This window comes from Lates calcarifer, unplaced genomic scaffold, assembly GCF_001640805.2.
Source record: "Lates calcarifer isolate ASB-BC8 unplaced genomic scaffold, TLL_Latcal_v3 _unitig_5673_quiver_385, whole genome shotgun sequence".
In the NCBI taxonomy this organism is placed as follows: domain Eukaryota; kingdom Metazoa; phylum Chordata; class Actinopteri; family Centropomidae; genus Lates; species Lates calcarifer.
The window spans coordinates 265,398-292,501 of NW_026117659.1; the positions used below are offsets into that span (position 1 = coordinate 265,398).

The 27,104-nt window shown below is 41.9% G+C and overlaps 1 protein-coding gene across 6 annotated transcripts; it reads right to left on the bottom strand.

The window, feature by feature from the left end:
* Positions 1-4,553: 4,553 nt before the first annotated feature.
* Positions 4,554-26,498, bottom strand: LOC108875510 (uncharacterized). 6 transcript variants are annotated; one of them, XM_051069023.1, is made up of 8 exons: positions 26,103-26,498; positions 24,676-24,744; positions 18,789-18,816; positions 12,501-12,704; positions 10,873-12,069; positions 5,314-5,861; positions 4,968-5,188; positions 4,554-4,877 (listed from the first exon to the last, which is right to left on the bottom strand). In XM_051069023.1, the coding sequence occupies exons 4-5, from the start codon at positions 12,555-12,557 to the stop codon at positions 11,143-11,145; spliced, it is 984 nt and encodes a 327-aa protein (XP_050924980.1). In that variant the 5' UTR covers positions 12,558-12,704; positions 18,789-18,816; positions 24,676-24,744; positions 26,103-26,498; the 3' UTR covers positions 4,554-4,877; positions 4,968-5,188; positions 5,314-5,861; positions 10,873-11,142. The 6 variants fall into 6 exon arrangements, 4 of the variants coding, with proteins under 4 accessions (XP_050924980.1, XP_050924979.1, XP_050924978.1 ...); XM_051069022.1 differs by having other exon boundaries at positions 5,314-6,153; XM_051069021.1 differs by having other exon boundaries at positions 5,314-12,069; positions 12,501-12,701.
* Positions 26,499-27,104: the final 606 nt, after the last annotated feature.

Sequence of the window (27,104 nt, forward strand, 5' to 3'; positions counted from 1 at the left end):
TTCAGCTGGAATCCCTGTTGGTCTGACCTCAAGGCTGGCCGGCTAGGGCTACAACTCTCCATGTTTAAATAAGAAAATATATAGGAAAACTAAAACAGAAAAGAAATATAAAAAAGAAATAGAAAATAAAAGAAAAAGCAAAAAAGCCTAAAAGAAAGTAAACCCATATAAATAGAAAGTTAAGAGAGTGAAGGGGAGTGATTGCAACAGGCTGCACAGGAGTTGACACATCCTGGAAGAGCTTTGTCCAAAATGTCAGCTGTTTAACCTTTTCTGTAACATTTCATTTAGTGGGACATCACACAGCACTGGATTTTTTTCACAGCCAATAACATATTCTATTGGCCTAACCAATCAAAATTTTTGTTTACATACATTTGTTTACTCCTTTTAGTGGTTGATAAGGAGCCATCCTTGCCACAAAATACTGGACTGGACATAACATTGCTCTCTGACACAGCCTTGACTATCTGTCTCACAGCTGAGTCATCTACATCTGCCTGTTATTTCAGAATTTCTTTGACTGCTGGGACAGTTCACATGACTGTAAAAGTTGCTATATGACTTCTTGTACAGAATGTTCTGGGATATGGAGGATGGTGTGCATTTTTAAAAAGAGAGCTGCAAGGTTGTGCTCCAACTGTTTCCCTAGTTCATGAAGCTCCTCATTGGTGGAATACTCTCTGTCCTCTAGGTCCAGGATGTCATTAGGAGGCACATCTTCTGCCATTAATTAGGCCGTTAGTTTCACTAGCAGACACATTTTCTGGCTTGAACATCTTCCAATTGTCAATCATTGTCCATCAGGGATGATAGCTTTGCTATGATACCTTTGCTATCATCCCTGATGGACAATGAGCTGCACCCCATGCAGGACAGTCTGACAGCACTGAGCAGCTCCTTCAGCAATAGGCTGCTTCAACCAAAGTGTGTGAAGGAGAGGTATCACAGGTCCTTCCTTCCTGCTGCTGTCAGACTCTATAACAAGCACTGCTCCTAGTTCACCACATACTCACAAGGACATTTTCACTAGGTTTCTGCACTATAATTAATCCAAAACAGCTGCTATCAGTTATTCATCGTGCTAAATTCCATTTTCAAATGTGCAATATCTGTATTTAGTTCATTTTCTGTCTCTAGGTATAAAGTCCTGTGATTATTGCTCTTCTGTTAATATTTTTTATTACATTGTCATGTTTATACTGTTGTGTATATTTCTTTATAGCCTTAGCTTGTTTTTATCTTGCCTTTACTCATATTTATGTCTTTTTCCATCTTTTCAATCACTTATGCTGCTGCAACAATGTAAATTTCCCCACTGTAGGACTAATAAAGGATTATCTGATCTTATCTTATCTAATTCACAAAACTAACAAATGCGCCTTTGAGTTATTTGTTTGCCACTAAAAATACAGAGTAAGAGTCTGCTATACAGTATTTAGGATATTTTCATCAGTTGGTAAGACATACTTTCTTGATGTTACACTGTCCTTTAATGTCCAAATTATAGCCCTATCCTAAGCCACCAGACTCCTTTGTAAAAAACAAGTGATTTTACCCCACAGAATAATGGAAAATTACCTCAAGTGAATCTAAGCTAACACTTTAAAACACCAAAACAGCAGTGACCACATAAAGTATCGTGCTTCAGCACCACAGCTTTTTCAAATGAATGACACGTTTACATGCCAACAAAAAAGTCGAGGTTAACACTTTAATATCGACTAACATTAGCATTTACCCAACGAGTTACCAACAACATTTGACCCTTTTCAATCACAAACCATCAACAACAATGAAATGAACAGAACTAGCAAAAAATATACACTTAACTTAATAAAGGCAATAGTTGACTATTAAAATGATTGACTATTAATAATAATAAACTTAATAAAGGCACACTCAAAACTCTGAACTGGACATAATTCATTCAACTGGGAGAAGATATATTAACCAATACGAGTGATCTGTATGGTGGCCGGGAGGTGCAAACCAACATTACAAAATGTGAAACACTTTTACAAAGCTTGGGACAAAATTTCATTTTTACATATCATAAAACACAATTACATTACAACATCAACCCGAAAGGGAATGCACCAACTCCGGTGTTGAACCGGAAGTGATAACTAGGAGCGGCCAATACGAATAGTTGTTTTCGTTGATGGAGTTCATGGTGACCCAAGATGGACAGCAATCGAGTGATGTTTTTCCCGTTTTGTGGCAAACACATGAGCCGATTAACGCGGTTTTGTTTTTCGTGTGGTCGGTCTTTAGAGTTTTTAAATGGCGCAGACCAGACGGAAGGACCAAACGCACAGGGGACTTATCAACAACCGGATAATGTTAAACAAAGTAAGTGTAGCATAGCGGTCGCTATCTGAAGTATGTGAATGAACGTGAAGAGCGCTTAGCGGCTGCTAACTTTCTATTTGAAATGTGGCTTTGTTAATTTCAGCAGAAAAACCTTGCCCATCATATAAGCACTTCCTGGAGTACAGAAGCTCCAAGTCAAAAGAGCGTCAGTCTTAACTACGGGCCGAGAGGAAGACATCGGGCTAAAGACTGCAATCATCTTTCCTGCCAGGAAGTATTCATCCTCCCTAACAACTTTGAATGAATTCATATTGCAAAATTAAAACATACAATACATTATATACTTTAAGATATTGAGGAAAAAAGCATATGCCATGTGATATAATCATCATTAACCAACCATTAGTATAGTACACATCTACCCTATGCATACCATTTGCATTGTAGACCAAGAACCGAATGTCCTTCTGGTCCACCAAAAATGGGCCGGTCAGATGTTTCATTAGCAGAGTTAAAAATTCTCTTCTTGGACCACCTGTGTCAATTCCCTCCTCAAAAACACCAGCATCATCAGTAAATCTGACCAGCATGTCACAGGTTTCAGAAAATGTTGTACGCTTGAAACCTCTGACTGCTCCATCCCAAACATTAACCCTTGAGATGTTGAACCTGCTGACCCTTTTGTGATCAATAGGAAGCGAACAGGTTTGCCCCAATGTCAGGTAGTGTAATGTTCATCTCCTCTCTGTAATGACAGAAAGTGATCTAATTAATGGATATCCCAGACAGTGCACACTTTTAGAACAGTTATTTAAATACCAACAATATTACACAATAAAAAAAAATGGAAAAAAACTGGCCAGCCTTCATTCAAATCAATTTAATAACTGATGAAGAAATAGGGAAAGCTTTGTGAGAGGTGAGAATAGCATAAAGCTACAGTGTGGTAGGACAGAGTTTTACATACTTCCTGTAGTGTTTTAGGACAATTTTACTTCCCATATCCCATACACAGAATTGGCTTCATTTATTAGTTTTGATAGGGTAGGGTTACACCATGCTATGTATGTCACTGAATAAGTATAGGATATACAGTACATGCAGTTACATTTACTGGGATGATTATGCCTCTTTTTTTATGTCTTTCAGATTGAGAATGCAGCTTCAGAGGATGCTCTGCAAGAATGTATCATGAGACACAGCACAATGTTACAGACAGCAGGCTGTCTGAGACACGTGACTTCTGTGGCAGAAAAGGAAGAAATTGACAGACTACCTCCAATGGTATATTATTGACCGGAACTCATCTGTAATTGACAAGTAAGATCATATTTTTAATGATGTACTTTTTTTCACATTAATTTTTTGTTTGAAATGCCTCATGGCATGTATATCTGTTATCAGTTAGTCACTGTGACAAAATTTGTGCCATGGTGTGTTACAACTGATAGCCTATGTGATTGCCCTCTGTGTCATCCGTCCACGTGACTGTGTTTCTGTGTGTAATTCGTAACACACAACCAGCCCCAAATGTACATTTGTTTAGGTGAATTGTAATTGTCGGGAAGAGAACCTCTAACAGTTTTCTTTAGATAATTTAAATGCAGTTGGCACTACACAGCAGTGAAACAGTGTTTGTGTTCACTTGTAGATTCACCCTTCTTTGCTGACCCCTGTCCTGTGCCACTCTGAAAAGCGACTCACTGGCCTTGGACTTGAGAGACTCTTCAAACCTGACCTCAGCCCTTCAGGGAGTAACAAGATGTTTTGATGTTTGCAACTGGGCTGACATCACTTGCCCCTTCTGGCTTGGAACCATTGCCACAAAGAGAGTTCCTGGATGACTCTCCATTCCCAATGGCAAATACATGTTCAAACTTGGTGAAATTACCACTCCTAGATTCATACAGTGTGTTTAAGTCACAAATGGACTTTGGAATTCAAAATAGTCCCGGATTTGGCTGTTTATAAGCGATATGGCTGGATGACCCCTAGAGTCCGAACTCTAAAAATGTTGTTTTGTTTTTTGTTGCTGTTGTCATTGGTGCGTCTAAAGGGGCAGTTGCTTTTGTTAAAGAGGTTTTTATAATGTTAAAGTATGTGAGCATGTTTTTTTCTCAGTCAGTTGTTTTAGATCAATAATTCTCAAACTGTGGTCTGTTTATGAATCACTGTTTTAGATTTAGAATGAAGAAACAAAAGTATTTCAAGAGATTTTGAAAAGTAATAAATGCTCATTACTTTGCTCTATTTTTATTCATATATATTTCCCCCTTTGAAATAATGAAGCTGTGGGTGACAAATTCAGATACTTTGTGTACATGTTCCACCATTACAATAAACCTCTCTTCCATTCATAGCTGAGCAATGTCTTTTAGTTTCAGATACAGTTCAGTTGCAGACTGCCAGTACTCTGGCTTCTGAAACTGATTGTTCTCCATGGACAGTCCAAGTACTCCTGCATGTTTGCATCCCCACATGGAGCTCTTGCCAGGTGAGCCTCGGGAAAGACATCCAGTTCAGCCTTTTCAATTTTAAATCCACAGTCTCTAGAGCCAAACCTATGTTAAATAGAAGACATAATTATATTCATTTAAATTTAAGATAAAAGGAAAACAAGTACAGACATCAATCTATCACCAAAGTATTACCTATGTGGTAAGTAGTAGAGCTCATTGGGCACTCCTCCTGGACATGATGCTGCTCTGGAGGGGCGGATCCTGTGACTGTTCCACAATCTTAACACACTCACCCAAGTCCTTCTGAATAACATCACCAAAGCAATATCTCAGTAGACACTGATGTTCATGACTCCCGTTGAAGTATCTGGCATCTCTTAAGGTCTGCAAATAGCTCCATCCAGAACTGACTCCTAGAAAAATTGATAAAATAATAAGTTATAATTTTAATCATATATATATATATATATATGTTTGAATGACTTATAATTAAATCAAAGGTTACACATGATTAAATGGCTTAATGAAGGCCTCTTACCTTCCCTTTCTGAATATGGACCACCAGGACTCAATCCTCTGGTTGTTTGTGGATGAGCCATACATGTGGTTGGACACTCCAGAGTAGTGGTAATTGTGGTGGTGGTGTAGCGTGCACTGAATTGCAGCCATGGTCCCATTCTCCGTGCCACAATCAGTCCTTCGGTCTCATAGGAATGACACCGAGGTTTCGCACACATGACAGAAAACAGTGAGCAATCACACTTGGGTCATTATTTGTTGGTCCACATGCAAGCCACAGCACTTTACATCAATACAGCCAAAAACCAAATGGCTTAAGTTTATCATAACCATCTGGGTGCCACATATAGTTCAGTCCCACGGAGTGGTAGGTTCTTCTGATAAACCTTCTCGCACCCTCGAGGATTGAGCTCCCGGAGCAAATTCATCACGTGATCCCTCTTCACTCGCAGATTGTACTTTGGTTTGAGTACCTGCCACATCGTGCGGTAGCCAAACAGTTGTCCAGGTCCACGAAGTTCCAGTCGGATGGCCCTAATTATGGCGTTTGTAGAGGAGTAATCCTTTCTGCGATATAACCCAGTGTTCTAGTTTAACTGGTGATCCTGTTAACTGGTGATATTTGTTTACCTTTTCACTAGCTTTGCTCCAGATGTTGCTAACATGTTGACGGTCGCAGATTCGTCAAATTCAGGTAGAGGAGCCTACTGGGTGCTTGTTTAGTGTGACGAGATATTGAAGACCTCACTGAAAAACACATATACATCAGGCCTGAGGCCTATACTACGAAGGGAGTTTAACCTCCTCTGATTGCCAACAAAGCCACGGAGACTTGTCACATGTTCTCTGGATTTTTAATCTGTAATATGAGATGTAGAGACACAGAAAATATGTGATGATTTTTCGGATACTTGGATTACAGTCAACACGTGGGTCACATGTCTGAAATCTGTTAATGATGTTCTGCCTGGAACACTCAGGCTGTATATGTATGAATGTAATGCTGTTATGTTCAGTATGAACTTCATGTTTACAGTATTTCAGCCTCAGTGGAAACTGAACCTGGATCAAATAGAAACATTCTATAAAGTGGTGCACATTTATATTTCCCATCATTAATACTGCATATGTTGGTCTGTAGTCTACAATTACAACAGCCTGTGGCATTATATTGTCTTTCAGGACAATAACGCCCCCCACCCCCAATTTAAAGGATGACTGAAATCTGCAACACTAATGACACAAAATTCTGCTGCTTGACTGTGAGAAAAAAATACAAATTAAAATAATTGAAATTGAAAATGGAAAATACGGAGCATTAAAAAAACACCATTTATTGGTCCATATACCGCTACCATCCACTATTTTCTTTCTTTTTCTTTTTCTTTTTCTTTTTTTTTTTGGTGGGGGTCGTGGGTGGGGGGGACTGACAGTCTTTAGACAACCCCCGTCCTGCAGAGTCAGCCTCTCTCAGTCATTGTGCCAATATCGATTGGTTGCTCCACCTGTGGGGCGGAGCTTAGGTAGAAGTAACACCGGTAACACTGAGTTAACCACGAACATAAACTGCTCGGAGCAGTTTAGAGATGCAGCGTAAATTACCATGGCAGCAGACCCCAGGTAAAACCTATCCACCTTTCATAGTACAGGTTAACCGGGAAGTTACACCTGACATCACTAAGTTACTCCTGAAGTTACCCTGATAAGCCAGTAACCTCGCTTCGTGGTACAGGCATCTGGAGAAACCCCAGTGTTATGAAGGATACACAGGCGGGGGAAAGTTCTTCTTTTTTGATAAAAAGTGGACAGATATTGTCCTTACTAAACACCCAGCTTGTGACTGATCGTGTGAGAGAATCGCTCATCCATATCAACACAGCGGACTCTCATGTGGCGTTCATGTGTATAAAGTAAGCGAGAGATAGTGCTTTTCATCTGTCCTCGGTTCACATAAACACATTGCTGGACTTGTTAAGCTTCCATGTGTCCTCAGCTTCTTTCTTGCTAAAGTTAGCAGACGTGATTTTAAAGGAGGAGGTGGCGGATGTTCTTTTAGATGACCAAGGGATCAGTCCTCTGAGAATGGACACAGCCCTAAAGTTCAACAAGGAACCAGGCTAGTTTATCATTTTACTGTGGTGCAAGTACTAGCCTGTTTATTATAAGGATAATCAACACATGATTTGTCTGAACTGTGATGGATGTGTTGTTAATACATGTGCAAGTGTTGAGGACCTGAAGTTGATCAGTGCCATGCAGATCTTTTTATAACTAAATTATTTTCTGTCAGATTGAGTGAAGGCTGCATTTGTGAGAGCTGCTCAACCACCTGTTCCAAAAAATATTGTAAGCTTTTGCAATATTGTAACAATTCATCCTCATATAAGCCAGTTGAGGGGAGTGGTCTGGTTACAGGCTCCACTCCCAGGGATGGGGGTCTGCCCAAAAATGATCTCAAAGAGACCCATGTTCACTCTGGACCATTTTCTCATTGCGCATTAGAACAATAGGCAAAGCTTTTGTCCATGGCAGTCCTGTTTCTTCACAACACTTGGCTAACTTTAATTTCAGAGTGCCATTTTCCCGTTCGACAGCACCTCCACTGGCAGGGTGGTATGCATAGCAGGGTGGTATGCACAATGTTGTCTGAGGTCAATGGCAAAAAATGCACTGATTTGGGCTATTGCAGAATTGTGAAGTATGAACCATTATCGCTGCTGAGTTTGATTGGTATTCTCTATCGAGGAATGATTTCTGTTATCAGAGCCTTTGCTACCACTTGGCTGTTTTGGTGTTTAGCTGGAAATGCTTCAACCCATTTTGACCACATGTCAACCATTACCAAGCAGTATCTCTTCCTCTGGTGACAGTTCTATGAAATCCATCACCATCCTATCTGGTGGTGGATGAGCAGCATGTGTGATTGTTTTGGTTTTACCTGTATTGTGTGTTGCACAAACCATACACGACTGGCAAAATCTCTACGTAGCCTTTGGTGAACTAGTATTGAGTTATGGCATCTAGCATTCCCCCTTTTGACACATGGTCCAATCCATGTGTCAATTTTGCAAAGTGAGGGAAGAAATGTTTTGGCAGGCAGGGTTTGTTATCGGGTCCCCACCACACATCTTTCTGTGTGGCAGCGCCTCCACAACATCTTTTTTTGTGGTGTGGCAAAAGACTGCACTGCTGTAAGAGAGCTGGGAACAGAGACAGGAGTTGAAACGAACAAGGTATCAGGACATATGGGTTGGAGTGCTGCTACTTTTGCAGCAGCATCAGCTCTTGCATTACCTAGAGAGATAGAATCAGATTTCAAAAAAATGTCTGTGTTTCCATGGAGTGCCAAAGTCATGCACAACACTAAATGCATATCTAGAGTTGATGTAAATGGTTGCAGACTTGTTATTTGCCAGTTTGCATGCTTCTGTCAATGCTGTCAGTTCTGCTACTTGTGCAGAATAGTGGGAAGGGAGTGAACTTGAGATAAGAGTTTCATGATTAGTGACAACAGCAAATCCAACTCTGTTACGACCAGTTTGTGGGTCACGTGAGGCTGATCCATCTACAAAGAGAACCAAATCGGGGTTAGTTAATGGTGTCTTGTAGATCTGGTCTTGGGGAGCAAACTTGCTGCAATAAGAACACATTCAGAAGTAATGACATGGCCTAGGAAAACAACCTTTTCTTGAACAAATTTTGTTTTGACAGGCTAGCTTTGTGACCACCACTAGCCAGATGTTTCAACAGTTTGACTGTGTTGGTTTCACACAGCTCCTTGGTTGGACTGCAGATCTAAGGTCATCCACATACTGTAACAAGGCAGTGCCTGGAGAAAGAACAAGAGATTCAGGCTTTGTCTGAGGGCTTCATTGTAAATGGTGGGACTTTCACCATTGGGACTTTCATCCCTTGACCCAGGCGAGTGAATGTGTAGCCTCGCCCATTGAAGTTGAAGGCAAACCAGAAATGGCTTTTTGGATGAACTGGAACACTAAAAAAAGCATTCAACAGGTCTACTACTGAAAAGAATTTTGCATTGGGTGGAACCTGTGACAAGATGGTGTAAGGGTTTGGAACATTTGGACTGCTACATTTACTGCTTGCAGATCCTGGACAAAACGCCATTCTGTAGGTTGGTCTTTATCTCTGATTTTTTTAACAGGGAATAAGGGTGTGCGCACTGGAGAGTCATCACAGGGAATAATTACTCCTGCTGCTTTAAGAGACTTAAAGACTGGTGTTATACCATCGATGGCTTCTTGTTTGAGTGGATATTGCATCTTGCAGGGTCTGAAGTCTGATTTTGGAGTGATCACAACAGGTTCACAGTCTTTGATGAGGCCAACATCATACTTACTGACAGCCCACAGTGTCTTAGGGACTTCCTGTAAGGCGGTAGTGGTTGCCGCTTGTTCTTCAGAAAGAAAAAGAAAAGGTTTAGAAGTGCTTTTAGGTACCAGCTGGATTGTTCTTTGAGTGTACACAATAGATGTTATACTCTTAGAGTAATACTGCAGTGATGGAGAAAATAAAATGGATTGGTCAGATGTTACTTGTCAGTCTCGCGTTGACATGATTTCACAAAAGGGCCCAAATCTTCCCAATTATCTGATGTGTGGTTTGCAAGTGTGATATGTGGGACCAAATGGTCCATGGTGTACATGTCGGACTGAGCTGGTGTGAGAGAGACTGATATAGCACAACTGTGTGATGTCCAATATATGTGCATTAGTGAGAGCTTATCAGCTCTCTGTCTTACCCAACTCTCCTCATAAGGCTCATCAGGTCCTGGTGACACATGAGAGATGCAATGCAGGTTCTCTGGTGTCATGAAATCTGTCCCAGTTGTTAAAACTCTCTTCCTTGCTTCTGTGGTAAGCTCAGAAGAGGCTGTTAATTGTGTCAATTTCCATTGATATGCATATAACAGATTTTTTTTAAAGTAATTTTTGAGCTTTTTCGCCTTTATTGGATAGGACAGTGGAGATGAGGCCAGAAACAGGGAGAGAGAGTGGGGGAATGACACACAGTAAAGATCCGGCCAGACTTGGAGTTGATCCAGGGACCAGCTGCTCAGGGCACTTAAGCCCATGTGGTATGCCATGCCACCATCGGCTATGGGGGCGCCCCATGCATATAACAGATTTGAGGTGTGGTGAACTAAGGAGTGTGAGAAATTTGGTTCCAAATCAGAACTTTGACCCCTTCTGGGGTTGAGATCAAACAGAGGCCTAATTTGCACATTAATTCTCTTTCCATTCGGTTAATGGGGCAGACTTCAGAGAGTAAGAAAGCATGTTTGAAACTTGTATTTGGCCCATCTTTACATTTGAGTGGGACAGTGATGTTTTCTCTAATTGTTTGTCCTGATGAATTCTACAACTTTTATCACAGAATGTGTGGCTCCTGAGTTGACTAAGAATACAACATTTTGTACTGCAATGGCTAATGTATGTTGTGGAATCTTCTTGAAATGATCAGATGTGTAGTGAACATATGTTAGACACATTTTAGCACATTTTGTAGCAGTGTGTGTTATTTTGCTCTGTACGTGTGCGTGACAGTGGTGCAGTACCTTCCCCCAACCTCACAGGTTGGTTAAGCTTGTCAGCAGGAGTTCGTCCCTCTCCGGCCGCCCCAAAGCATCTTCAGTCTGACTTGTTTGCTGGAGTTGATGATGCTTTTGTGGGACACTCACATGCCCGATGTCCTTGTTGGCCACAGTGGTAACAGGCATCTCTAGGAGTATTACTAGCTCTTTTATCCCAGTTTTTTCCTCTGCCATATCCGTTACATCTGTGTCGATGATCTAGTCCTTCATGTTCTTGGACTGCATTGAACATGGTTATTGCAGCCATCTGTAGCTCTCTCTGTGTTGTCTCTTCTTTCGTCTTTTTCTTAGAGAGCAGTTGGTCATGGGCGTGTATGGCATGTCTGCGAAGTTCGGACAGGAATGCATCATTCCAAAAAATGCAGGAATTTTTAACAGCTGAGACAATGTTAAAAAGAAACAATTGCAAAGATGAATTTCCCACACATCTGGAGTATTTCTTAACTCATCTGGTGGTTGAAGGCCGCTGTGGGTGTTAAAGACCTCTGTCAGGCGAGTGAGATATTCATCAGGGTTTTCATCATCCTTTTGTCTGCAAACTGTGACTTTTTCCAAGTCAGCTTTACCAGGGAAAGCTTGGGTAAATGTCTCACAGAGATTATGGACAGCATCTCTGTATTGGGCGTTAGACTGGTCTTCCCAGTTAATGTGTCTGCGACGGATGTCAACAGCTGGGAATTTGCAAGCTATTCTCTGCCAGTCTGTGGGTTTCATCTTGGTGATGAGAAGTCTCTTTAGTTCATTTGTGGTTGGTTTAAATTCCTGGCAAAACGTGGAGAATTGCTCAACAAATGCTTTACCTGATGCTGTGGGGTTGGGAAGGTGTTGTGAGGTTGCTGTGATGTCAGCAGAAGTCCCTGCACGGAAAACCAGCGTTGCACCTTCTGGACCAGACACTTCAACCATGGGCATGTTGAAGACTGCATCTTGAGCATGGTGACATAGTCTATGTGCAATTGGAGAAGAGGATTTGCTTGTGGAATTCTGTGGTGGAGCAGACATCCCGGGTTGAGCTGTTTCTGAACTTGGTTTTTGCTGTGGCATGGTAGAGGGATCTGCTTGTCCTCTCTCACTGGGTGTTGCAGAGTCATATGGTGGTGGATTTGGAGGATGAATTTGTGGGCTAACGTCAAGGTCCGGGTCCAGCTTCAGAGCTGCCAACTGTGGATACAAAGAAGAAGAGATCTGTGAGTCTGGTGTTCTTTGTGTGCACAAATTTTGGTTCTCATTAGTTTCAACTTTTTCACTTTCCCTTTCCTTCATTTTTTTCATTTTTTTTCTTTGTTTTATTTCAAGTATTTTCTTTAAGCTGAGAGATCCCCCTATTGGGAATCAAAACACAGCAGTCCAGACATTCAAATAATTAAAAATTTTATCCCCATATTTCCTTCTCATAGTATCTGCAATCGGCCCCTCTGGGGGTCTCCCCTCAACGGAATTCTTACTCCCCATTCCAAATGTGTGTTTTTAATGCTACAAGTGAGAAAAGCCATCAATTGTGGATAGTATGAGAAACGGAAATATTATGCTAAATTAAACTCAAAATTTTAGTTTATAAAAGGAACTAAAAAAAATTATATTTCAGTGCTCACCAGATAAATCTTGCTGAATTGAGTTCGTGGAATCCCAGCGGCAACAATCCAGGGCATCAGCGATCAGTCCTCCCTCTCTGAAGAGGATTTTTGAGGTTGGAGGCTGGAAAGTTTTTTTTGTCTTCCAGGATAGCTTGTCACTGTTCGCACTCTGTCCCAGACGACACTTCTGACGCCAAATTGTTGTGGAAATTTTCTCAGCTGCTGGTGAAGAATGAAATAGAGAGTTTTATTTTCCTTGCAAGAAAAAGGTCAGTCACCACCCGAGCGGTCAGGAGATGGCAAAAGACCCTGAACATAGGGACATCTAGACCTTTATACCTGAGGAACACCCCTGAAGGTGAACAAAGGGTCACTGAACTTGTTGCTCTTTGGCACCCCTTTGTCTGCCACAGGAAGTGGTACCCCAGCCCTGGGGTGATCTTTCACGCCTGGGGCATTCCACAGAATCCACATCCCGATGAGGATGTAAATAAGCAAATGGTCTAGATGTCACAAATGGTTACAGATAAAGAAACTTACCATTACATATGGTAATGTAATTGTGTTTTATGATATGTAAAAATGTTTTCTAAAATGTAAATTTGTCTCAAGCTTTGTAAAAGTGTTTCACATTTTGTAATGTTGGTTTGCACCTCCCGGCCACTGTAGATCTATGATGTAACGTTAACTAATAAAATAAAATGATATGATTTTCATCTGCTGATGTGCTGGCCAGATGCCAACAAATAACATGAATAGCCATTAATAAACTGTAACCTACAGGAAACTTCCTTACAACTTCTTTATACACAATCTATGATTACAGCTAATAGCTAGCTAATGTTAATTAACTGGAGCTGGAGCTTCCTCAGCTGTCCTCTGACCTGGTTTATGGTGATATGAGGCGGAGATTGTGTTGAGGTGGGGGAGGAGGAGGGGGGTGTTGTGGTGTCTGCGGGGAGGTGTGTGGAGGGAAGCAGGAGAGATGGCTGCAGTGAGGGTGGGGGTGGGGGGACAAGGGCTGGTTGAACCTGTTGAAGAAGTCGTTCAGTTCGTTTGCCCTCTCCATTGTCCCCCCTACAGCTCTGGCCTTTGTGTTGTGACCTGTGATGGTCTTCACACCTTCCCACCTCTGTGGTGGGATTATTATGCTGTTGGGATGCTTCAGTGCATCCAGAACTGGGAATCTCGTCAAGGTGGAAAGAATCATGAAGAAAGAAGGATATGTGAAGATTTTGAATGAAAACCTTAAGCAGTCAGAGGCAAAACTGGGTTTGGGTCATTGCTTTGTCTTCCAACACGAAAACGACCCAAAACATACATCACTCCTGGTGAAGAGCTACCTCCAGAACACTAAAGTGAATGTTATTGACTGGCCTGCACAAAGCCCTGACTTGAATCCCATTGATCTATGTGGTGAACTCAAGGCAAAGGTCCATGCCAGAAGGCCATCAAATCTAGTTTGAGAGATTTGCCAAAGAAAAATGCGCTGGGATTCCTTAGAAGATGTGTCAAAGACTTGTTGAAAACTACAACAAATAACTGCAGGCTGTTCTCCAGCAAAAAGGATACACAATTGACTATTAGCATCAGGGGGCTAATAATTTTGATAATAATTTTTAATTTTGAGTTTTTGGTTTTTGTGCTCTGTTTAACAGCACTTGGGAAATACTTTTAAAACAATGAAATTTTCATAGGGAGGCTAATAATTGTACATCCCCCAATCTATATATTATATATATTTATATATAAAATACAAACTCAAAATACATACAAAATAGTCTAACACCTAACGACAAGTGAAGAAAAAATAACCTCCTAATTGCATCAGACAATGGACTTGTTTCTGTACTAGTCGTTAGATGCTGCTTTTGATACGATTGACCATCACATCCTTTTAAAGAGACTGGAGCATTTTATTGGTATTAAAGGAACTGCACTAAACTGGTTTAAGTCTTATCTATCTGATAGGCTTCAATTTGTACATGTTAACAACAACTCCTTGGACCAGTTCTATTTACCCTGTATATGCTTCCCTTGGGCAACATTATCAGGAATCACTCCATAAACTTCCATTGTTATGCAGATGATACACAACTTTATCTGTCAATGAAGCCTAATGAAATCAGTTAGCCAAATTTCAGGCATGCCTTAGGGACATTAAGATTTGGATGACAAGCAACTTTTTAGACAAAACCAAAGTTATTGTACTTGGTCCTGAACACCTCAGAAATACATTTTCTAATGACGTAGTAACATTAGATGGCATTGGCCTGGCCTCCAGCCCCACTGTAAAGAACCTTGGAGTTATCTTTGACCAGAATATGTCCTTTAGCTCACACATAAAACAAACTTCTAGGACTGCCTTCTTTCACCTGTGTAATATTGCCAAAATAAGACATTTTCTATCTTAAAAGGAGTTTGGGTCTAGGAGGCAGAAACACCCTCTGCACCTTTAAGACTTAAAACTTTCCTCTTTGATAAAGCTTAGAAGGCTGGCTCAGGCTTGCTTGAACCATCTCTTAGTTATGCTGCAATAGGCCTAGACTGCTGGAAGACTCCCCATGATGCACAGAGCTCTTCTCTCTTTATTTTTCTCTTTAGTTTTCAATTTTATTTATATAGCGCCATATCACAACAACAGTCATCTCAAGGCACTTTTCATATAGAGCAAGTCTAGACCATACTCTTTAAAATAGGTATTTACAGAGAGAGACCCAACAAATCCCACCATGAGCAAGCACTAGGCGACAGTGGCAAGGAAAAACTTCCTTTTAAGAGGCAGAAACCTCGAGCAGAACCGGACTCAGGGTGGGCGGCCATCTGCCTCGACCGGTTGGGTTAAGAAAAAAGATCAGTATAGATCCATATCCCATAAATACATGTTTCCAAGTCAGTATCTTCCTTTTCTCATAGTTTTGTGCTCTTTCGTCTTTATCTCCTTTTCTGTCACTTTCTGCGGGTATTTCTGCCTCCGGAGCTGTAGAGTGTGATCTGTGATGACAAACCTCCTGCTGCTCCTACAACCCCACACCTGCTGTTATACTTAGAAATTATTAGTACTGCTTCTAGTATTACTGCTACTATTGTTAATACTACTTTGTCATTACTGTTATTACTACTGTTGTATTATTAATACCACTTTAGATCTTTACATGGAATCTGCATTATGCTGTGTTCCCCTATCTCTATTCTCTACCCTCTGTCTCATCTCCTTCCTTTCTCTTTCTCTCTTTCTTTCTCAACCCAAGGCCACTAAGGCAGCTGAGGCAGATGGCAGCCCACCCTGAGTCTGGTTCTGCTCAAAGTTTCTGTCTCTTAAAGGAAGTTTTTCCTCTCCACTGTTGCCTTGTGCTTGCTCATGGTGGGAATTGTTGGGTCTCTCTCTATAAATACAATATTATACAGAGTACATCCAAACCTGCTCTATATGAAAAGTCCCTTTGAGATAACTTCTGTTGTGATTTGGCACTATATAAATAAAACTGAATTCAAACTCCCTCTTGAATGCTGATTTGATCCATCCACAGCTACTAGAAGAACTGGACTGAAGTTACTGCTATTTATTATTATTATTATACCTGACCTGAGTCCAAAAACAAACTTTATATAATAAGATTATACAAGACACTGCTCACCCTTTCACGAATGGTGGTCACTACAGAGGACAGCTATTAAAAAGCTGTTTTCTTGGTCTTTCTTGTCTTCATGGGTTTTGATGGTAGAATTGCACATTAGCCATCACATTGGATGCTAGAGTGTTGTTCCATTCACTGTCACCCATTGGCCAGTCAATATATTTGTAACACAAATTTATCAAAACCAAGATGACCAATGGATGGCCAGAAATGGCAGCTCAGGAATACCTTGCCAATCCTTCTGTAGAAGGAGACCCTTGCAGGTAAATAAAAAAAGGTAACATCAAGTAACATCTAAGGAGTAATAGCATTGTTCAAATTTCCAGATACTGATTTTATATTAGGATTACGATTAATCATCCAGCCAATAGATTGGACATCATGTGTCACTGATTATTGCTGTTGCTATATGATTATTGCTTCATGTTATTAGAATGTAACAAAAACAAAATTATATGCAGATTAGCTCCATAATGAAAGCAACAGTTAGTGTCTTTCATATTTTATAGAGCTCAAGTACAGCACATGATAGAAAGGTCTACAGGATAGTGGAGCTAATACCACCTGAATCAAATGAGGATGATGCTAATGGCAGTGATGATGAATGGCTGCCAGAACAAGAAGTACTGACAAATGCTAGCAGTAGTGACAGAGGAGCTGAGGATGCTGAGAATCTAAGGAGTCAGGAGCAAGGTTCAGTGTTTTTAGATTGCACTGAACAGTATTAAAATATGAGAACACACTAGTTTTAACATCATAAAAAAAATCATACAATTTTATAATTTTAACATAAAATATAATTCTATTGATTGGTTTGTTAAATACATAGCTCTCCAATTGAAAAAAAAATGCATGCTGTCCACCTGAGCAGACATGTGAGAAACTCCTTTTAAAAATTGAAGTTCAAATATTTTACCTAAAGAATAATAAAAACATTGAATCCTGACTAAGGATTCCATAATTCATGCATGAAAGGATTAAACATTTTAACAGTAATTTTACTGTCAGGCTGTAAGTACTACACTAATGTCACATCCTGATCCACATGTTAGGGTCAACTCTGGGACTAAGAGGCCTGGGAATTGGCGCTATATAAATAAAAATTGACTTGACTTGACTTGACTCTGGGACCAGAGTCTCCCAACAAGAAACCTTAGTCCCTCAGACACACTGAGCTCAAACACATCAACAACAGGCAGCATTACAGTCTGGATCATTATTGTCTATGGAGGTGATATCACTGATTTAATCTGATTTTTATGTAGTGTCAAAGAAAGTGATCCACCAGAGACTGCTGCTGCTGACTGTGTCTGTTACTAATTAAAAGCAAGTTCATATCATATCACATCTTTTCTATTGCACTCTAATACCAAAGTGCAGTATTCATACACAATGAATGACATTAAATTCAAACGCTGGTTTGTTTTAAAAGTTTATTAAACACTGACCAGTTCTCATATGCAACACAGTGAGGAGAACAGGAACCATCATTACAAGCTGACAGTATTATTACACCACATCACGGTTCAACATAGTGGGCATAGAGTTGCCGATAAGCCCCACCCCCAAGAACAGTATTTCCAGGAATCCCCCTTTCTGATAGGTCAAGGGATTCCTGGGAAAACTGGACCCCAGGAGAGAGGAGAAGAAAGACAAGAGGTCAATGAACTCATCATTATTACACCAACACCAGCTGTGGTTTCCAGTCCTCCTAGTTGTGCAAATAAGAAACTGTCCTGTCTGTGTTTATCAGACAGAGGTCATTTGATCCAGTACATGTGGTAAATTACATTTATCTGACATTGTTTATAAAGGCTCTATAAGCTGTAATTAATGGATGGAGAATGAGTTTGTGGATGGTCCTGTGTCCAGGCGTCTCCACGGGGTGTCTCTGAGTTTCACACCATTCTCCCTGACCAAAGCAGAACTGATCCTGGTCCTGCTGCTGGATGCTGTTTCCTGGTTGAGGACATGCTCAGATTGGTATTTCTGTCCTCCGTCCCGAGCTACAGTGCTTCATCTCAGACTACCAACTGACCAGAGATGCAGCACTGCACCGTGGGCCGCAGGGAAGAGCAGAATGTTAGCTGGAGAAACCACATGATGTCAGTCAGGCGGGACAGGACACAGGGCTGTCTCTGGACATCATTCTGTCTCTGAGGGGACTCCTCTTGTCATTACAGTAGTTCATGACAATAATACTTTATTGTTTCAGATGTAACATTATTCAACCTCTGTCAGCTGCTCTGTGTTAGCATCATCTGTTAGTTACGTCCTATTCTGACTTTAATCATATCCAGTGACTACTCATTGTCATTCTAACATCATCAGCTCCATTTTCATTTGAGCAGGAAACTCTCTCTGAGGAGTAGCTGTGATTAATGAGAGTTTTACTGATGTTTCATGAGCTGTTCTCTATTCTCAAGCGATATTTTCCTCCAGTCTATAACTAACAGTGCTCCCCTGAGGTCTATTCACTGACTGAAGCTCTTTCTATGAGTTTTACAGTTTTATCAGTTTTGTTGGAGCGGGGTAAACAGGAAATGACTTTAACCCCCAGTAGGCCTACACAACACCAACCTCCTGTCCTGCTGCTGATCTGTCTCATATTTCACATGCACACATTCACAAGTAGAGCTTGAAAAATGATTTTGTATGTGTTACTCACCTCCCCATTGCATGCTCATCTCTGACATCTGAAACACAAAACACGATTTATTTTAAGAGACGTTGCAGCAACAGACATGACACCCTGCATGTACACACACACACACACACACACACACACACACACACACACACAGATCAGTGTATGCCCAGCAGATTTCTGTCTTTAAGTTGAGGAGGAAACCATCAGGGTTGATGGATTTACTGTTTTCCTGTTAGGGGACTCTGAAACCTTCATGTTCCTCTGTGTTTATTTGATTAGATTCAAGCTGCCATTCACATCTCAGCTTGTACCAACAGTTAATGTTGGTTTCTTTTCATCATGATGATTTCTCTAAATTAAAACCCACACCTTAAAGGACCAGTCCACCAGTTTACACACAGGAGGAGTGAAAAGCCTCCTACGTAGGTTATCTAAGATGAGTATGAGTAGTGTAACCTTGACACTGTCCAAAGACAAGTAGCTGCTGAACTTCTCACTGCTGTGAGCAGCTCTACTATATTGAGGTGGAGGCAGAACTTTAGGGACAGATCTCCAAACCTGAACCGGACAGATACTACAAGAGGGAAAAGTTGTTGGTTTGTTTTAATGTGTTGAACTGACAAACAGCCTTTTATCATGGCGGTATGAAGACATGTGAGACAAGCACTGTCTGGTACAAAATGTCAACTTGTGAAAAACAGCCCTGGTTCAGCTTCATGACACAAAGAGCTTCTAATAGAAGCAACAAACTCTAACTCTACTCTGCTGATTAAACACTCAACTAATTTATGTTCTAATAAAGATTCGGCAGTGAGAATGTAGCGGGACAGAGCTGTGAGCACTGCTGCTCTGCCTGCTGCTCTGTTGAGAGAACACTGGGTCTGTCCTCAGCTGATGTATAAACTGACTGAGCTGTGTGTCTCTACACATACAAACACACAAATACCGAATGATGGTGGTACAGTTGGTGAGGCTTACAGGACATTTCTTGGCCAGTGAAATAATTCTGACTGAGTCATAGAGGTTTTCATCATGTCAGCTCATTAGGACTGAAGCTGATCTATAATGGACTGCACTTTACTAGTCATACCAACCACTCAAAGCACTTTATGGTGCAGGTCACATTCACCCATTCATACAACGTTTGTTCTGTTTGGTCTGACACAGGTCTAGTTTGATCCTGCCGCTGTTGGAGATCCACACAACACCTCTAACCTGTCAGACATATGGGGGCGTTGGTGTGATGGTTCTTGGTCAGATCATAGATCGTGTGACCCAGGACCAGTGATAGCCTGGAGTCCACCTGGCTGCAGTGGAGCACAGGTGGCTATCACTGGTCCTGGGTCACACAAACAGGTTTTTCAGTCTGTGACATTATTCTTTAAGCACTAACTCACAGCACAGACACAGATAAACCAAATATCAGCAAATATCATTTTAGACAGGAGTGAGGACAGATGATAAATCAAGTGTTTGCACTCAGGTTGACTGACTGGTTGGCAAGATAAGAGGCCTGTTTATTGTGCAGATGTTTTTAAACTAATTGTGAACATTAAGTCCTCTGAAACCAACAGAAGATGACAGTCTGTGGAATTTTCCTGTGCAGACTGTTTCATCTCAACAGCAACACCTGATAAAAGTACACATGCTTATATTTTATACAGTCTGAAATAACATGTACAATTACTCTATGAATGTCCTGTGGGCAGCAGCTGAGTTCCTGATCCATGGAGGAGAGAGGGGAAAGGGACAGAGAGACATATAAAGACAGAGAGAAGCCGGGTGTTTTCCAGGAATGTTCTGACTCTGCTTGGCTGGAAACTCCCAGCCTGTCCATATAAGGCCTGAGCCAGCCTTTCATTTTGAGGATCATGGAAAATGGGATCGCTGCTTTGGATAAACATTCCCTCTTCCAGTCTGTGATCGCTCCCACTGATAGTCTCACCCACCCACCCCTCCACTCTTTCCAGCTGGCTACATACATTCCCTTTTCTAGTCACAGTGAGCAGAGACTCTCTTAAAAGGCAGCAGAGAGACAGAGGATGCCTTTATCTCAGCCAGTCCTTCTCCCTCTGCTCTGGGCTCAACAAGTCCATATTAAGAAGAAAGGCCTGATCTCTCTCTCTCTCTCTCTCTCTCTCTCTCTCTCTCTCTCTCTCACACACACACACACACACACACACACACACAGAGACACACTCACACACACAGAAAGCCACAGTCCCACCGTAGGTCATGTCTCGAGGTCTGTCCTCAGGAAGTGTTGCCCTCATGTAGACCAAAGCAAGAAATACATCTGCCCTCTCCCTGTGTGTGTATGTGTGTGTGTGTGTGTGTGTGTGTGTGTGGCTTCAGGCCTGCTTCCTGTTCCTGAGATTCACACCACAGGCAGCGTCCTTCATTATGTCTTCATTACAATCATCGTCATCATATTAAGTTTATAAGTTAATATTAAAGTTGCTGCGATGAGGATTTGTAATGTGCAAAGATGTGTGTGTATGTGTGTGTGTGTTCAGTCCTGAGCTGGACTCAGGATGTGGTTGGGATGTAAAACTGTAGCTCACAGATCAATGCATTCTGGATGTGGTGGAGTTAATTCTGGATCTACTGATGAACAGCTGTTTATCTCAGCCCTGCTGTGTCGGACAGATCCTCTCATCTCACTCTAAGAAACAAAGGGAAAAGGTATAACTCCTGAAATGTTGTATTTAAAGATGTGATGTGTTCAGGGGATGAGCAGAGAACAGACATGTGCTGATGATCTTCATGTTGGAGTTCTACGGTGTCTCACCATAGACACACACATACACAGATCCTGACAGGAATCAGGCCATACACTCTACACTTGGTCACAGTGGGCCAGTACAGCTATTAGTTGCTGTCAGATTTCAGTCACTACTGAATCTCTCTCTGCAGGTAAGCAGCTCCTGAGTTCAGACTGGTCCTGGAACACACCGAGGGTTTATCATGTCATATAAGAGCACAAATATCTGTCAGCTGCTGGTAAATATAATTCTACAGAGCTGTCACAGGATGTAAAGTTTCCTGAGATAAAACAGAAACATGACTAACTTTATGTTTCTGTCCAGGTGGTGGATCTGGTGCAGTTTCACTGTCGGATCACATGACACACATTTTACAGTACACCAGTACGTGCTAATGTAAATGACCTCTAATATGAAATCATCTGACCCTCATTCAATAGGCTCACATCCTAATGTGGAGATCCTTCATATGATCCATGAGTTTCTGCACAGACTTGACAGAGACTGTTACATTTTTGTTAAAATTTGTTACATTTTGACATCTTTAAGATTCAAATGTCAAAATGTTTTCTACAGTTAGTAATATCCCTTTCTCAGAACTGAGTAGGCTTTCTCCAGCTCAACACGATTCAGACTGCTTTACCTGCTACACCTGCACTTAAAAAGACAAGAAAAGATAAACGGGTGCCAGGTGAGGAAAGGTCGACAGTTGTGGAAATACTCTGCTGTGTTTGTGTATCTGTATGCGTCCTACACATGTGTACAGTCAATATGTTCAGTGTTGTGTTGTGGAGAATCGGGGTGAATGAAGCAGTTGCAGCATTTCTGCTTCATCTCTGTAACACAGACTGTAAGGCAGCTCAGTCAGTGCAGTGAACTCTGGTTGTTGTTTTGATGCAATATTTGTGTTTGTGCTACAGTCAGATGAAATTAACGAGAGCTCCTCCATAGAGAGTAATGTTCCAGACTGTAATGCTACCGGGACTAAGGTTTCTTGTTGGGAGACTCTGGTCCCAGAGTCAAGTCAAGTCAAGTCAATTTTTATTTATATAGCGCCAATTCACAACAGAAGTAATCTCGAGGCACTGTACATATAGAGCAGGTCTAGACCGTACTCTTTATCTTATAAGATTTACAGAGAGAAACCCAACAGATCCCACCATGAGCAGCACTAGGCAACTGTGGCAAGGAAAAACTTCCTTTTAAGAGGCAGAAACCTCGGAGTGAATGAGTAAATCCTCAGATGTGGATCAGGATGTGACATTAAGTGTTGTGCTGAGCTGCATGTTGGGAAAGAGAAGAGGGACAACCATTTAAAACTCAGGACAAGGACATGTGGGATAACACCTGTAGAAACCTGCAGAGCTCCTGTGTGTTACAGACTGTGGAAACTGCTGCTGGTATCAGTGTCTAGCTGTGTTATACTGTCCACAGACTGAATCTGAAGCACAGCAGGGAGAGAATGCAGGAAGATGGGAGTCAGAGCAACTGCTGTGTACAGACTGACTGACTGACTTGATATATAAAACACACAAAGTCACACTTAGAAAATTAACCTTCTAAAATGAATCACAGAACAGGAGTCCAGATTTCAACCAGTCCAGTTTCAACATTTTGTTTTTCCTGTCAGGAACAATAAAGTTGATTTAAATCAGAACATGAACCTCAGTGATAGACCCTCAGTCTATCTCCAGACTACCAGGCCTGAGTGTCTGTGTGTGTGTGTCTGTGTGTGAGTGTGAGAGCATGCCTGTGTGTGTGTTTAGACAGGCTGTGATAACAGTCAGAGCCATCTCTCCTGTTGAGCCAAACATTGCCTAATATGGTCGTCTTTCTCTTTCCCCTTGGCTCTGTAAATCACACACAGGAAGCCCTCTCTCCATTTTACCCTAGCTGTCTGTCACACTAAATGTCCCTCTACTACTCCCTCTCTCTCACTCACACACACACACACAGACACACACAGAGCTAAGTGATGCCTGTGTATGTAAAATGTATTGTTTTAATGAGGAGCTGCAGGACAATACGCATCCATACACTCTTGTCAGACTGACAGGTGCAGTGATTTAAGAGGTGGTGGTGTCAGAGTTTAGTCCACAAAGACAGAAGAAAAAGAAAAAGATCTAAACATAACCAGACCAAGTACAACACTGTAAAAGTGGGGTCTTAACAGTTACCAAAAATGGTAATGCTGAACAGCACAGCCCCAGCTGCAGTGAACATCTTCAGGCTGCGATGGGGTGGAGGGGTTTGAAGAAGTTAAAGAGGCTTGCTGAGTTGTGGGCTATGAGTACTGTGACTGACCCAGGGCAAAGATTCGCAATCTGGAGGTTGGAGCACCCTGAGGGGCCTGTCAGGAGTCTCAGGATGATTAAGAAAATAAGTATAAATAATATTAGTATAAATAATTACTGAAAAATAAAAATCTACAGAACAACAACTCTGTGGTTTACAGGAACTCTGTCTGCTCTACAACCACAACCTATGATGAAGGGTCACATGGATACGTCGCTTCATTTAAGCCCCCCACCCCCACCCCACCCCACCATGTGAAATTGACCCTGGGAATCATGGTCTCTTGATCCCAGAGGGGGACTGTTGTGAGTGTGCATGTCAGAGGTTATGTGAAAGTCCTCCTAACCCAGTGCTCTTAAGATTTTTGACTGCTCAGTAAATAAATACAGCATTTCCTCTTCCCCTCCCTCTGTACACTTTCTCATGTCCACTCCACTCCAGTCATCAGCAGGATGGCAGCTCCTGGCTGGTGGGGGGTTAAAACACGTCCTCTATTAGCTGGACCTCAGTCTGACATGTACCATTAGCATCAACACAGCGGCAGTATGTCAGTACAAAGAGCCAGTAACTGACCAAAGAGCAGAAAAGACATCAGCCACACTGAACCATTAGCTGCTGAGTGTGTTGGGTCTCAGCTCATCAACACAACACTCATGTGTTTCAACACAATTCAAAATGCACTGTTGCACCAACCCTGCACCAACCCTGTTCAAATGCACATTTGTGTGGGACATGGATTTTCTATCTTTGCAGGGACCAGTTTCAGTTTTAAACCATCATTGTGAATGTTTGAAAGTTTAGGTCAGAGTTAGGTTGAGCGTGTGTATGTGTGTTTTCTCTCTTACCTGGTGTGTTTCTTCCTCTCCTGGTTCTCCTTCACCTGTCTCGGAGCATGAGTACAGCCAGGCCGAGCTCTGAGGGAGCAGACAGGGATTAGGTGTGGACTCTGTGTGTCTGACAGTAGTTTCCTCTCTACTAACACCTGCTGTGTAGCAGTGTAGTGTTGTTCATGTTGTCCATGGTGTAAGTTTGGTCCCAGTTACTAGGTGACTGCGTGAGACTGATGACAGCCGTACTGCAGGACACTGTTGCTCTGTTTTTACCATTTAAAGACACACCTCATCCTCCCCCAGGATGCAAGAACAGATTAGATTTATTTCCCTCCAAGTGAGATGAATTTCAAAGCTCTAAACCTTTTTGACATGCTCCACCTGTAAACTGGGCCCTTTGTCAGGGTCTTATGTGTCTACTGTTTTTGATCAGTTCAACTGGTTTTGAATTATTTTGGTCTAAGACTTACATTATTCACTCACATTACAAAGCTTAGAAAAAACCCACACAGTGTGCAGCATGAATATGTTTTCCTGCTTTCTTACTCCTGTTAATCATCTCATGACCTCTCCACTTGTAACCCACCACTGTCCTCAACAGCCATGACTAATGGTGTGTTTGTGGGTCTCTGTGTGTGAGCCTGTAACTGGATGGGTGAGGATAATGAATATATGTTTTTATCAGACAAGATGAAATCCTCAGTCCAGTCCAGGCTGGTTCAAGTTTAGGAAAACCACATTTTGGTGTTAATTTAAAATGGGTGAAGTGATGTAGAGCTTCTGTAACCTATAAAGAGCCATTTGCTGTCTGCATGGTGATTGGACATTTATCAAAGTGTGATCCTGATCCCCCACATTTCTTTGGTCCTGCACTGAATCCATTATGGAGTAAAATAAACTTGCTGACTGACTTAAAACTGAGTTATGTTAATTATCTCAAGCCCAAATTGTGTGTCAGACTGTCAGATATTAGTTTTGAGGAACATCACATTGTGTAATGAACGCTTGCTGAACTACCAAAATAAAAACAGGAAAAATATGAAGCTGACTCATTGCATTAAGTCGCTTCATCTATTTGAAACTGCAGCAAGATTTTTATTTTTTTTTTCATGCTGCACTATGATTGGCTGGGTCATACACCTGGGCTGTATCAGAGGTCACATTGTGAGAGTTTGTCTGACACTGTCCAAACCTCTATCCCAGCAGTTACTAGTCTCACAGTGAGCTATTCTGGATCGACACCACAGCCCAGAGTCACACAGTGTGGAGAGGAAACAGACAGTCTGCTGTCTCCTCTCATACTGTGTGACTTTTAGTCTGACCACATTTAAAATGACACAAACTATGGTGAGGTTTGGCAGTAATGAGGTCCACACAGTTTACAATAGAAGCACTGAGACATTGGAACACCCCAGTATATTCCTTTAAGAATGTGATCATACCTTACTGATCAGTGTGCTGCAGGGCAGCTGAGGTGCTGTCATCTCCACTGGCTGGTGAAGTGGTTTTCCTGGATGAAGTGACTTGTCTGTCCACTGTATGGCTGGTTTCACAGCAGAGCCGCTGGTGATGAGGTGATGAGATGAGGAGTAGGTTTGCTGTCAGGCATCTCTCTGAAGTTCTGTTTTCACAGTCACATCAGACTAAAGTAGTGCTGCTGATGAGTGTGGGACACCCTCTGCTCTGTGTGTGTCTCTCTCTTATGAAGCAGATGGACTGCCAAGCCATGCATTCCACTGTTACCTTGTATGGTCAGTGGGGGGCGGGCCTTACACCAGAGAATGCCCCCTCCAAACATGACTGATTAGCTGATGAAGCCTGGGCCAGTGACCTGTGGAGTCTGTCTGGGAAAGATGGAGGGACAAGGAGAAACAGAGGAGAGGAGGGAGAAAGAGAGAGAGAGAGAGTGAAGGGAGGAGTTGAAGAGGAGTGAACGTGGTGGTGGGGGGGGGGGGGGGGGGTGCGCAGAGAAAGAAAGAAGAGAGGAGGGACAAAGAGAAGAAGGGAAGAAAGAGTGAACAAAGAGACAGAAAAAAGAGGAGTGTGTGAGTGTGTGTGTGTGTGTGTGTGTGTGTGGTCCAGGTGTGTGTGTGTGTGTGTGTGTGGTATATTTTCCTCAGTGGATAAAAAAACATTTGACAATTTTCATATTTCTTCTAAATTTGGTGTTTTTCTGCATTGGGCTGCAGCTGACTGGACGACAAACTAAAATACCATGTGGAAGTTATTACACTGCTGAGGGGAGGGGGGAAGGGAACTAAAATAGAGTAGAGAGAGGGAGACAGAGAGAGACAGAAAGAGATAGGGGGAGAGAGAGGGAGGGAGAAAGAGAGGGGAGATCGAGATGGAGGGTAAAAGAGGGTGGGGGGGGGGGAGGCGTGGGAGAGAGAGGGACGAGGGGGAACTGAGAGGAAAAGAGAAAGGAAGGGAGAGGGAGAGACGGG

Excerpts from the sequence above, each read along its gene's own strand:
- LOC108875510 (XM_051069021.1), bottom strand. The coding sequence starts at position 12,557 with ATGCCCTGGATTGTTGCCGCTGGGATTCCACGAACTCAATTCAGCAAG. Across the intron at positions 12,070-12,500 it reads AATTCAGCAAGATTTATCTG|TTGGCAGCTCTGAAGCTGGA; the intron begins GTGAGCACTGAA and ends TTGTATCCACAG.